Genomic DNA, 13,793 nt, shown 5'->3' with positions numbered 1-13,793 from the left:
TTTATCAGACATTTATGGCATATCGTGTCTAAGAAATGTCTAGGATGGGTTTACCCCTTTAAAGTCTATAACTAAGATTTATTACATTATCACACTACCTCAACATTGCTCCAGCGCAATGCTCGGTTGAAGTCCTCCACTGTAAGTCTTCGCCTTCGAGAGTGCCTGAGAGACTGTGCGCTGAACTGAGAATTAAAAAATATATTAGACATGAGACACTAGAGGCAGAGTTAACAGATAATGCCGTATACGGGTAGAAGGAGTGATAAGCACTGCACTCTATTGTATTGCAGTGTATAGGATTTATTTTTTTCAAAATTGAAAAATTCTAAAATGCACAAATTAAACACTACATCTCCCACAGTGCAAATCAGCTAATTATATGCTGCAAAGATACTGGAGAAGCAGTGGGCATCTTAGTCCAGCAAACATGCCATTTTGGCCAATAATCTAATGTGTATGGGGGGGGGGGGGGCCTACTAGCTATGTCAGAAAAGAAGGATTGGGCATGTTAGATTTTAAAATGCCTGAAACTTTGTTGACGAAGGACGCTGCTGCCATCAGTTTATTCCCCCATCGCCCCATTGTACCAAACGTGCAATACACAAATGTTATAACTATCCAATAGGCATGGCCAACTATCTAATGTGTATGGCCAGTTTAAGAGCTATGCACACCTTTGAAAGTATTTTTTTTTAAATAAAAACGTCAGTGTGTTTGGTGCAACTTTCAAATTAGTTTTTAATTAAAAATAATTTTTACTTTTTGAGATACAGCTGCTCTGTATCCTGTATGTCAAGAGAGGGACGCGTCACCAAGACAACGGCCCAGGGTACGTATGAACTTTTTTTTAAACTTTCAAACGCTGCAGAAACTCTGCCCGAAAGGGCTGCCCCTTCTCTCTATCCTGATAGAGAGAAGGGGCTGCCGATTAGTGCAGAGAAAATGGGTCCGTAAATACGGATGGAATACTGGTGACACCAGACTCGTATTTATGGGCACGGGTCCGTAAATACTGGTGGAATACGGGTCGAATACGTGTGACAATTGACCCGTATTTACGCCAGTATTTACGGGAGGAAAAAAATATGTTCGTGTGCATGGGGCCTTACTGATCCCTCCTTTTTCTTACAGCATTGGCTCATGCACCCACGACTCTGTGCATAAGCCGTATATTTAGTGCCATGGGAAAAAAAAAGATGGATTACTTACCGGTAATCTGTTTTTCATGAACCTATGACAGCACCCCTGGAGAGACATCCCATTCGCTGGACAGGAAGCTGGACGATATAAAAAAAGACACACCCCTCCACACACCCAGTCCTTAGAAAGAACTCAGGATGTGAATTAGCTATCTTTTATTCATATACACACCGAGTGTATATAGACACACCCCCGCATTTATTATATCTTTTTTTTCTTTATTTTTCTCTTTCCTGCCCCACCTTCGTGAAAAGCCACCTCACACCGTAAATATATATTTATAGTCATATATACACTACGAAGGAAGTTTACTGAAGGGGGGGGGGACCAGGGGGGTGCTGTCATGGGTTCATGAAATGCAGATTACCGGTAAGTAACCCATCTTTTACCCTTTCACCTATGACAGCACCCCTGGAGATGTAAATTAGAACCCCAGTTTTAGGGTGGGACTGCAGCTTTTAGAACTTCCTACCAAAGGCTAAATCAGTGACAGAATGCAACTGTAATCTATAATGTTTAATAAAAGGTGTGGGGTGAGCTCCATCTAACCGCCCTGCAAATCTGGTCTTGAGATACATTGGCTCTTTCAGCCCAAGAAGTAGATACAGCTCTGGTGGAATTTGCTCCGAAGAACTCTGGGCAGAAATTTGAACCTTTAATCTACTGGGTTTGAGGTTTTTGTCAAGCCCTGCCTGGAGAAAGTCGAAAATCAGGGGAATATCTGGATCTGCTAATGGATCTATATCAATTCCTGTAAAGGTAAGAAAAGCTTTCCAGACCCCAAAATATATTAGAGAGGTAACCAGTTTTCTACTTGACCGTAAAGTAGAGATGACAGTTTTAGAGATACCCCTTTTCCTGAGGATTACTCTCTCAGCCTCCAAGCTGTAAGATGCAGCCTGGAGATGTCTGGATGAACTACTGGGCCCTGAGACAGGAGATCTAGTCTGTCTGGCAGGATCCATGGTTGGGTTACAGACAACTTCCTCAGCCAGGTGAACCACGGCCCCTTTGGCCAAAATGGAGCAATCAGGATTACCGAGGCTTTGTCCTCTGATCCTTTTTAAAACTCTTGGAAGTAGACAGAGGGGGGTGGGGGGGGGCATAACCCTGTTCCTGGCTCCAACACTGGGAGAGAGCATCTAGTGCTACTGGATATTCCCTGGGATCTAGGGAAAATAATCTGGGTCCCTTCTTGTTCTCCCTGGTAGCGAACAGGTCTATGGAAGGATTCCCCCACCTGGCCACAATCATCTGAAAGACATCCTGATTCAGGGACCACTGAATGAAGCAACTGTCTTCTGCTCAAGAAGTCTGCTACCTGATTGTCCCTTCCCCTTAGATGGACAGCTGAAAGGGACGATAGATGTAGCTCAGCTAGGGAAAAGATCTCTGTAGCTAACTTCATCAGAAGCCCTGACCTTGTACCTCCCTGATGATTTATATATGCTACTGTAGTCGTGTGGTCTGAAAGAACCTTTACCCTTTTTTCCAAAAGTATAGGAATTGTGTCTTTTATTGCCTGAAGTATTGCCTCCAGCTCCCTGTAGTTGGAAGATCTTATGGAGGTTTGAGGATCCCACTGACCCTGAAGGCAGAAGGATTCGCCATGGGCACCCCACCCTCAAGGACTGGCATCTGTTGTAACGTTCAGGGTTGGGGACATTTCCCATAAAACACCCTTCCTCAGGTTCTCTAGCTTTGTCTACCACCTGAGCGAGAGTCAGGCTACAGAGGAAAGGAGCAGGGAGTGATCTAGTGAGTGCTTGCTTTCCACTTTTCTAATATGTCCCTCTGCAGAGGCCTGGACCAGAACTGAACTCATATTATGGCCAGGGTACAGGAGGTCAAGAGGCCTAGGACCGACATAGTCCTTCTGAAAGAAGTCAAATGATCCAAAGTAGGACTGAGACCCTTTCTATCAAAGGCTGGATCTTTCCCTGAGGGAGAAAAAGACATCTGTTTGGAGGAGTCTAGAAGGATCCCCAAAAAACGGCATCTTTTGGATGGGGTTAAGTTTGATTTGTTAATGTTTATATTCCAACCCAGATCTATCAAAGTCAATTGTACTGACTGTAGATGGAGGGTCAAAGCCTGGGCGGTGTCTGCCACCATCAAAAAGTCGTCTAGGTAGGGAATGATCAGAATGTCGTCAGTTCGTATATATGATGTCATTTCTGATATAATCTTGGTAAAGACTCTCGTCAGAGATGCCAAACGGGAGTGCCCTGTATTGGAGGTGGATTAGGGAGTCGCTCAAAACTACTGCCGCTTCTGGTGAGTTATGCAAACAGGGACATGGTAATAAGCATCCTCCAGATCTATTGATGCCATCATACAGTCCCTGAAAAGAAGATTTACTGTAGAGGGGATACTCTCCATCCGAATTTTTTTGTAAATCAGGAAGGAGTTCCCGGTATTTATGATATCTAGAACCCATTTGTACGAAGAGATCCTTTCCCATTCTTGATAGAAAAGGGATAAGCGACCTCCTACCCCGCTCCCTCTGGCGTCATTGCTGGTGATCTTTATTCTTGGGATCGCTCTGAGGCCTAAACAAGAAACCCTTGTTCTTTTTAGGGAATTTAGAGGATCTAAAATCCTGTCCCTTAGAAATGGGTTTTCTATTAAATTTCCTGGGACGAAAGGAGACTGGTTTGCCATGGGTAGGAAACCCCTTCCTCCTATCGGATGCTTTCTCCAGATCATCATCCAGTGGGGGGGGGGCCAAACAAAAAATCTCCTGAACAAGGGATAGAACAAACTTTCCCTTTGGAGCCTGCATCTCCCTTCCATGTCTTCAGCCATATTGCTCTTCTGGCTGAGTTGGATAGGGCTGCGGATCTGGCAGCCAGACGGACCGAGTCCACTGAGGCATCAGCCAAAAAATCTGTGGCCTTAAGACAAAACAGGTAGGGAAAACAGTATCTGATCCCTAGGGGTCTTGTCCCTGAGATGAAGCTCTAACTGAGCTATCCAGATCCTGAGATACCAGGCTACACAAATAGCCGCAAAACCTGGCTTAAAGGCACCCGCAGAGGCTTCCCAGGTTCTTTTTAGGTAATAGTCTGCTTTCCTATCCATAGGATCGGGAGAGACCCAAGATCCTCAAACGGGAAGGCATTTTTCCTGGATATCTCGCTACCGGGGCATCCAGTCTGGGAAAACTATCCCAGTCTTTCCTTAACCCCTTAAGGACGCAGCCTAGTTTGGGCCTTAAGGCTCAGAGCCCATTTTTCAAATCTGACATATTTCACTTTATGTGGTAATAACGTCGGAATGCTTAAACCTATCCAAGCGATTCTGAGATTGTTTTCTCGTGACACTTTGGGCTTCATGTTCGTGGTAAAATTTGGTCGATATATTCAGTCTTTATTTGTGAAAAATTGCAAAATTTAGAGAAAATTTACAAAAAATAGCATTTTTCAGAATTTAAATGCATCTGCTTGAAAAACAGACGGTTATACCACCCAAAATAGTTACTAGTTCACATTTCCCATATGTCTACTTTTCATTGGCATCGTTTTTTGAACAATTCTTTTATTTTTCTTGGACGTTACAAGGCTTAGAACATAAACAGCAATTTCTCATATTCTTAAGAAAATTTCAAAAGCCTTTTTTTGAAGGTGCCAGTTCAGTTCTGAAGTGGATTTGAGGGGACTATGTGTTAGAAACCCCCATAAAACACCCCATTTTAAAAACTAGACCCCTCAAAGTATTCAAAACAGCATATAGAAAGTTTTTTAACCCTTCAGGCATTTCACAGGAATTAAAGCAAAGTGGAAATTAAATTTGCAAATTTCATTTTTTCTGCTGAATTTCAATTTTATTCAATTTTTTTTTAGTAACAGAGAAGGTTTTACCAGAGAAACACTACTAAATATGTATTGTCCAGATTCTGCAGTTTTTAGAAATGTCCCACATGTGGCCCTACTGCGCTCGTGGACTAAAACACAAGCCCTAGAAGCAAAGAAGCACCTAGTGCATTTTGAGGCCTCTTTTTTATTAGAATATATTTTAGGCAGCATGCCAGGTTTGAAGAGGCGTTGAGGTATCAAAACAATGGAAACCCACCAGAAGTGACCCCATTTTGGAAATTACACCCCTCAAGGAATTCATTTATGGTTTTTGTTATCATTTTGACCGCACAGTTTTTTCACAGCACCTATTTGAATTGGGCTGTGAAATGAAAAAAATGATATTTTTTCCAATAAAATGTCATTTTTGATCAAATTTTCTTATTTTCACAGGGAACAACATACCCCATTTTGTTGCCCAATTTGTCCTTAGTGCGGCAATACCCCATTTGTGGTGATAAACTGCCGTTTGGGCCCATGGGAGGGCTCAGAAGGAAAGGAGCGCTATGTGTTTGTTGGAGTCCAGATTTTGCTGGATTGGTTTTCGGGTGCCATGTCGCATTTGCAGAGCCCCAGAGGTATCAAAGCAATGGAAACCCACCAGAAGTGACCCCATTTTGGAAACTTCACCCCTCAAGGAATTCATTTATGGTTTTTGTTATCATTTTGACCGCACAGGTTTTTCACAGCACCTATTTGAATTGGGCTGTGAAATGAAAAAAATTATATTTTTTCCAATAAGATGTCATTTTTGATCAAAATTTCTTATTTTCACAGGGAACAACATACCCCATTTTGTTGCCCAATTTGTCCTTAGTGCGGCAATACCCCATTTGTGGTGATAAACTGCCGTTTGGGCCCATGGGAGGGCTCAGACGGAAAGGAGCGCTATGTGTTTGTTGGAGTCCAGATTTTGCTGGATTGGTTTTCGGGTGCCATGTTGCATTTGCAGAGCCCCAGAGGTATCAAAGCAATGGAAACCCACCAGAAGTGACCCCATTTTGGAAACTACACCCCTCAAGGAATTCATTTATGGTTTTTGTTATCATTTTGACCGCACAGTTTTTTTCACAGCACCTATTTGAATTGGGCTGTGAAATGAAAAAAATGATATTTTTTCCAATAAGATGTCATTTTTGATCAAAATTTCTTATTTTCACAAGGAACAACATACCCCATTTTGTTGCCCAATTTGTCCTTAGTGCGGCAATACCCCATTTGTGGTGATAAACTGCCCTTTGGGCCCATGGGAGGGCTCAGAAGGAAAGGACCACCATTTGGCCTACTGGAGCTTTTCTGGTGCTAAGTCATGTGTGCAGAAGCCCCTGAGGTACCAGTACAGTTGAAACCCCCGAGAAGTGACCCCATTTTAAAAACTACACCCCTTAAGACATTCATCTAGAGGTGTAGTGAGCATTTTGACCCCACAGGTACTGTGTAAAAGATAATGCGCAGCAGATGGTGCAGTGTGAGATTTGCAATTTTATATATGTATATGCCATTTCAGTGTCCAATATAGTGTGCCCAGCATGCGCCACCGGAGATATACACCCCTTAAATTGTAATGTGGGTTCTCCTGGGTACGACAATACCCTACATGTGGCTGTTATCAGCTGCCTGGGCATACGGCAGGGCTCAGAAGGGAAAGATGAGGGGGGTAAGCTGTGCGGAGTGCATCAGGGTAAATTGAAAATCAAGGGATGTATGATACATTTTAAAACAATCTTTTATACAGAGCCCTGGTTTTTCGGGACACGTGTCACATTGGTATATTGTGTTCTTCCTTATCCCCCTCTTATAGCAGACTCTGCACCTCTTTTGACTCTTTCCCTTTCCACCGGTTTGGGGACCTTCTTCTGGAAAGTGTTGCCCTGGTACGATGCGCCCCCCCTTCCTGGTCCCTAAAGATTAGATCTTGAAATTCCAGGAAAGTTCCCCTCTGGCCTGCACATCGACGTAGCACATACGCATTGTACAAAGCCATCTGTATGATGTGCCCGGCCAGCTTCTTATACCTCACCGCATGGCGCTGTAGGGCTTCAGGACTTGATTTGACAAGTCCATCCCTCCCATGTACCTATTGTAGTCCAGGATGCAGTCTGGTTTGGGGGTGGCCTTTCCTTCATATATCCTAAATCTGTAGGTATACCCTGATGCACTCTCGCAGCTTATACATCTTCACGCCATACCTTGCCCTCTTACCTGGCAGGTACTGGCGGAATTGAACCCTCCCTTTAAAATGTACCAGGGACTCATCAATAGAAAAACACTTCTCGGGGGTGTATGCTTGGGAAAACCGGGCACTGGAACGGTCTAATAGGGGTCTCCGTTTATACAAACGGTCAAAACTGGGGTCATCTCGGAGTGGGCACGGCTCATTATCAGTATAATGTAAGAAGCGAAGTATTGCCTCATTTATTTATTTTTTTAGGTTCCAGTTCATTTCTGAAGTTGCTTTGAGGGGCCCATATATTAGAAACCCCTATCAAACACCCCATTTTAGAAACTAGACCCCTCAAAGTATTCACAACAGCATTTAGAAAGTTTATGAACCCTTTAGGTGTTTCACAGAAATTTAGAGCAAAGTAGAGGTGACATTTACTCTTTTCATACCATTTTTTTTATAACACAAAAGGATTTATCAGAGAAACGCAACTCAATACTTATTGCCCAGATTCTGCAGTTTAGAGAAATATCCCACATGTGGCCCTCGGGCGGTAATGGACTGAAGCACCGGCCTCCGAAGCAAAGGAGCACCTAGCGGATTTTGAGCCCTCTTTTTTATTAGGCACCATGTCCGGTTTGAAGAGGTCTTGTGGTGCCAAAACATTGGAAACCCCCCAAAAGTGACCCCAATTTGGAAACTAGACCCCTTGAGGAATCCATTGTAGTTTTCATGGGGTGCATGCGGCTTTTTGATCAGTTTTTATTCCATTTTTAGGTGGCGTGGTGACTAATAAACAGCAATTCTACTATTGTTTTTGTATACTTTTTTTTTTACAGCGTTCACCGTGCGCTATAAATGATATATTAACTTTATTCTGCGGGGCGATACGATCACGGCGATACCAGATGTTTATAGTTTTTTTTTATGTCTTATGGCGTTTGCACAATAAAATACGTTTTGTAAACAATCATTCACTTTTTGTGTTACCTTATTCTAAGAGCCATAACGTTTTTATTTTTCAATCAATAAAGCCGTGCGAGGACTTATTTTTTGCGTAACGAACTGTATTTTCCATCAGTACCATTTTTAGGTACATGCGACTTTTTGATCTCTTTTTATTCCATTTTTTGGGAGGTGAAGTGACCAAACAATTGTGATTGTGGTACGGTTTATTAATATTTTTTTTTACGGCGTTCACCGTGCGGGATAAATAACAAAATAATTTTGTAGTTCAGGCCGTTACGGACGCGGCGATACCAATTATGTATAGTTTATTTGTTTGTTTATATATTTTTATTAATAATAAAGGCCTGATAAGGGAAAAAGTGGGACTTTTACTTTTATTACTTTTAAAACTTTTATTTTCTTATTTTTACACATCTTTTTTTAACTTTTTTTTTACTTTATTACTTTGTCCCACTAGGGGACATGAGGGCAGGAGGCCCTGATCGCTATTCTAATACACTGCACTACATGCGTAGTGCAGTGTATTAGAACTGTCAGCTACTCACTGACAGCAAGCATAGTGGGTCCTGACGTTGTCAGGACCCACTAGGCTTCCGTCTATGGCATAGCCGGACGCCATTGTTTGGTGTCCGGTTGCCATAGTCACCATCGCCGGCCGCTATCGCGTAGCAGGCCGGCGATGGCAGCTTAACCCCTAAAAAGCCGCGATCTCTATAGAACGCGGCTTTTAAGGGGTTAATCAGCGGGGACACAGCGATCGGTCCCCGCTGTAGGAGCTGTGACAGCTGCTGAACAAGACAGCAGCGTCACAGCTCCTGTATGTGTCGGGAGGACGGCCGAAACGGCCGTTACTCCCGAGACGTACTATTACGGCATGGAGCGCGAACGATACAGCTGCCATGACGTAATAGTACGTCAAGGAGCGGGAAGGGGTTAAACCCTCCTCAAAAGGGATATATTCTCTTCAAAATCTTGGGAATGCCTAATTTCCTATCAGGGTTCTTCCATTCCCTCTTAATGAAGCTGGTTATATTCCCGTGAACAGGAAAAGTCCTCTCTTTCCTACGACCCAGGCCCTCAAACATAATGTCCTGAACAGACTGGGGTTCCTTGGGGTCATCGATATTCATAGTGGCCCGGACTCTTTAAGTAGTTTGTCTATGTCAACGCTGGGAGTAAGTTCTTCCCTCCGCCATCCTTGTCAGAGGAAAAACTCAGGAGCCTAGCTCCCCTTCCTCCTTACACCTTTCCTCTCGCTAGAGGAATTAGAAACGCCTAGGTCTTGCCAGACGAGGTGCTAGGACGATCCTGATTCTTTCTGAGGGATCTATGGGAGCTCTTAACCTCTGTACACACTATATCTCTTATGCTATAGGCAAGGCTAGGGGATTCTTCTGCCAGGATCTTATCTAAACCAAACTGGCATAACCTTGTCCAATTTTTTCCTGGGACCCTCTCTGATCTAGGAAACATGAATATACAAGGAAGGACAAAATCAATAATGGAAAAAAAGGTTTGTCCTACCATACTTCCTAGAAGATCCCATGCCGTTTTAAAGTACCGGACTGGATGATCTTCCTGGGTCTGACCGCTCAGGTAGTTCCACGCGTCCTGCTGCTTCTCCTGGACGCTTCGACGCTGGTTGCTTTGCTGGAGGAGCCGTTCTGGTTCATGCCCCGAAATAGGCCTAGGATTGGCTGGAGAGGCTCCCAGGCCACGACGCGTTGTAGCCCCTCCTCCCCACATGGGCCCCCAGAGCACTGCTTCCTGGGACGTCCGCACGCCATTCCCACCGGAAGTAACGTGTGCCAGTGACCGGAAGTGGTCACTGTAGTGCGCCGGAAGCGGCCGAACGCTGGGTCAGGAGTCCTGGCTCTCTGCATGTAACCCGGAGCCAGGCCTGACTCCAGGAGAGCTTCTCCCCCCAGAGGGAACCCCACCCGCAGCGGTAATCTACCACCTCCGTAGAGGGAAGCGGTGACCTGGAGAGGAGGGCTGCAATCCTGGAGAGAGTGTCTTGATCCACAGGACAATCCCATTAGGAGGACAGGAAACCTGACTGGGTGTGTGGAGAGGTGTGTCCTTTTTTTATATTGTCAGGCTTCCTGTCCAGCGAATGGGATGTCTCTCCTTGGGTGCTGTCATAGGTGAAAGGGTAAAAAATACATTCCTGATCTTCGATCCAGTTCTTACCACTTCATATAAAGCTAATACATGTCACAAAGGGAAGCATTGGACCTCAGCTGTGCGAATGACACAGTGGAGGAGGGAAATCTCTCAAAGGTAGTAAGGTGGCTCACAAACCATTGATATTGGTGAAACATAAGTAGACTAGTAAACAAAACGTATATGTGTGTGTTATGTATGCCATTGTACTACACAGTGGCATGTGCCGGAGCCTTCCATCGGAGGCATATGTCAGGAAATACAGTAGGCTCAAGTGCTGTGTGAATAAAGCCATAATCATACTTTTCCAGGAAGAATAACAGAGGAACGGCACAGTTCTAATCTAATGGACAGTTCTAATCAAATGTTCCAGCATTGATATTTCATGAAGAATTCAAGTATTTACTAGAACAGACATGTCAGGAAAGCGGACAGCTCCTCTTTAATACAAAGTAGTTTTTAAAAAAGTGTTTTGGAAGAATAAAGCAAAACATTTCTATGACATATACCTGTGTGATTTCCCTGAGCCGGTAACATACATCCTCAGCCAGCAGAGCAGCTACCTCATCAGTGATCTCTAAACCCGCACTTTCTGCAGTCAGACGAACCGAATCTTGACACAGCTCGACATAGCGCCGATCCTCAGTGTGAGACATCCCAAGACTGCAAACAACGCAAAATTTTGTTTTTTTTGTGAATATAAACTAACATTTGATTTATAGATTTATTTTTATAAGGGAGAAATCAAGAATGAAAGCGATTTCACTATTGCTCTTTTTTTGCTTACCATAAATAATTTGCATATTGCAGGAATTGTTAGTTATCAGGATAGCAAATATGCATAGGCAACATTATGTATGATGAGTATTACTCATGTAAAGTAAATTACTTAAAGTGGCTCTGTCACCAGATTATCAAATCCCTATCTCCTATTGCATGTGATCGGCGCTGCAATGTAGATAACAGCAAGGATTTTATTTTTATTTTTTTTTGAAAAACGATCATTTTTGCCCAAGTTATGAGCAATTTTTTATTTATGCAAATGAGATTTTCAATGGACAACTGGGCGTGTTTTCTCGTATTACCAACTGGGCTTGTATTGTGTTTTTACCAACTGGGCGTTGTGAATAGAAGTGTATGACGCTGACAAATCAGCATCATACACTTCTCATCGTTCCCACCCAGCTTCTTTCACTAAAGACACACAGCGTGACATCACCCACAGGTCCTTCAACCTTGTCGTCGGAAGAGAGAAGACACCACAGATCCAGGCGTCCAAAAGGTTAATATGCTCGTCTCTAGGGAGTTTACTATGCTTACCTGCACATGGTGATGCTGCTGCAAATTCAACTGTACGCCTGGAGCTATGGTGTCTTCTCTCTTCCGATGCCAAGGTTGAAGGACCTGTGAGTGACGTCATCATTCCCAGCCAGCTTCTTTCACTGCAGACACAGCGTGACGTCACCCACAGGTCCTTCAATCTTGGCGTAAAAAAGACGCCCGTGTCAAAGAAGTGCCTGTCACTTCTTGAGACGTAATTGGAGCCGTTTTCCATTGACTCCATGGAAAAACAGCTCCAATTACGTACGTAATTGACGCAGCGAAAAGCGCCTGCACATGCCATTACATCTTAAATTACGGAGCTGTTTTCTCCTGAAAACAGCTAGATAATTTCAGCTGTAACGGAGGCTGCCGTGTGAACATACCCTAAGAGCTGTGGAAAGGAGAGCACGAATGCGCGCTCTCATCTCTTGCGAGAGATCAGTCCTGTACTTTGTCTGCCAAACTGGCAGTGTCACTGCTACGGACAGTGTAAGAGCTGGGGAGCGGCTTACACTATCCGTAGCAGAAACACGCCCCCTTGCCAGTACGGCAGACAATGTACAAGACTGATCTCTCACAAGAGCTGAAGAGATGAGAGCGCGCATGTCCGTAGCAGTGTCCGTAGCAGTGACACGCCCCCTTGCTAGTTCGGCAGAAGACTGATCTTGAAAGTTAAGGAGTGAGAGCGTGCGCACACTCTCTCCCCTCTATCTTGCTGTAACACTGTCCATATTTGATTGAAGTGTCACAGCCATAGTAACACGCCCCCTTGCCAGTTCAGGGGGTTATTTAAATATCGGGTGCTAAATAGAACTGTACCGATATCTAAATAACGGAGGGAGGTAGAAAAAAAAATGTCAAGTGCCCTAGGGTTTGTGCAGCCCTCCCCATTACATGCTGCACATGTATGGGGAGGTGAAAGGTTCTCTTTAAGCCAGAGTGCCCGCTCTGAGCCATGCCTTCCAACCGTCCCGGATCCAAAATGTGTCCCGCTGTCATATCCCAATTTCCTCAGGACGAGGATACGGTTAAATCGAATAGTGGAGCAGGGAGCCGTGAGCACCCTTCTCCATCATTCACTATGTAAAGTCAGCTGTGAGTGGCTTGGCGCAGACAGGCGAAATGCAGTGACGTCATCATGCCTATCTGCGCCGAGCCACACACAGCACAGAACCAGAGGATCTCCTCTACCCATCGTGGGAACAGGGCTAGCCGAGTATTTATTTTATTATTTTTATTTGGCACTATATTGTGTGGGGGGCCACTATGGGGGCATTATACTGTGTGGGGCTCACTATATTGTGTGGGGGCCACTAAGGGGGATCACTATCTTGGAATTATACTGTGTGGGGGTCACTATGGGGGCATACTGTGTGGGGGCCAATAAGGGGGCGTTATACGGTGTAGGGGGATCACTATGTTGGAATTATACTGCGTGGGGGCCACTATGGGAGTGTACTGTGTGGGGGGCTAATAAGGGGGAATTACACTGTGTGGGGGGATCACTATGGTGGCATGATACTGTGTGGGAGCCACTATGGGGGCATTATACTGTGTGGGGGGCATTATACTGTGTGGGGGCCACTAAACTGTGTAGTGGGCATTATACTGTGCAGGGGGTCACTATGGGGACATTATACAATGGGGGGCACTTTATTGTGGGGAGGGCCAACAGGGTTTTATACTGTGTGGGCTAAAATAGGTGTATATGTTAGAGGCGTAGCTTTACAATAAAAAATGTGCCCCTTTGCAAAACTTTACAGTTGGGAGGGATGTGTGAGCACCACAAATACGCTGGTATTGTGGGGCTGTTAAGGGGTACATTTACTTATTTGTTTCAAGGGGCGAGTATTTGTTTTCACAGCCATTGTGATTCAGCATGGAACCAATATACATATATATATATATATATATATCATCCATTAAGCCCACATAAGAAGGGGGCAGCCCGTCACCAGAACCAGCACAGTACCAGTTCAATATGTAAAATTCTCATTTGCCTCTTTATGACGTGATTCAGTCCCATACTCCCAGCATGCAACACTTGTGGTTCCCTCTGCGATTTTCCTTGTCGCCGGTAATGTGATGAGATCGGTATCTCATCAGTTACT

At 44.3% G+C, this 13,793-nt stretch overlaps 1 protein-coding gene across 1 annotated transcript in view; it reads right to left on the bottom strand.

Moving 5' to 3' along the window:
• TAF6L (TATA-box binding protein associated factor 6 like) overlaps nt 1–13,793 on the bottom strand; it is a 51,795-nt gene that overhangs the window by 37,909 nt on the left and 93 nt on the right. Inside the window, exons 2-3 of the mRNA XM_075836857.1 lie at nt 10,869–11,022; nt 99–185 (exon numbers count right to left, since the gene is read on the bottom strand). Coding sequence (XP_075692972.1) covers nt 99–185; nt 10,869–11,015 — 234 coding nt within the window. The 5' untranslated portion in view covers nt 11,016–11,022. The remainder of the gene's footprint in view (nt 1–98; nt 186–10,868; nt 11,023–13,793) is intronic.

This window comes from Rhinoderma darwinii, chromosome 9 (genome assembly GCF_050947455.1).
Source record: "Rhinoderma darwinii isolate aRhiDar2 chromosome 9, aRhiDar2.hap1, whole genome shotgun sequence".
NCBI classification, from domain to species: domain Eukaryota; kingdom Metazoa; phylum Chordata; class Amphibia; order Anura; family Rhinodermatidae; genus Rhinoderma; species Rhinoderma darwinii.
The sequence above is the reverse complement of the archived record's forward strand: the minus strand, read 5'-3'. Positions and strand labels throughout refer to the sequence as shown.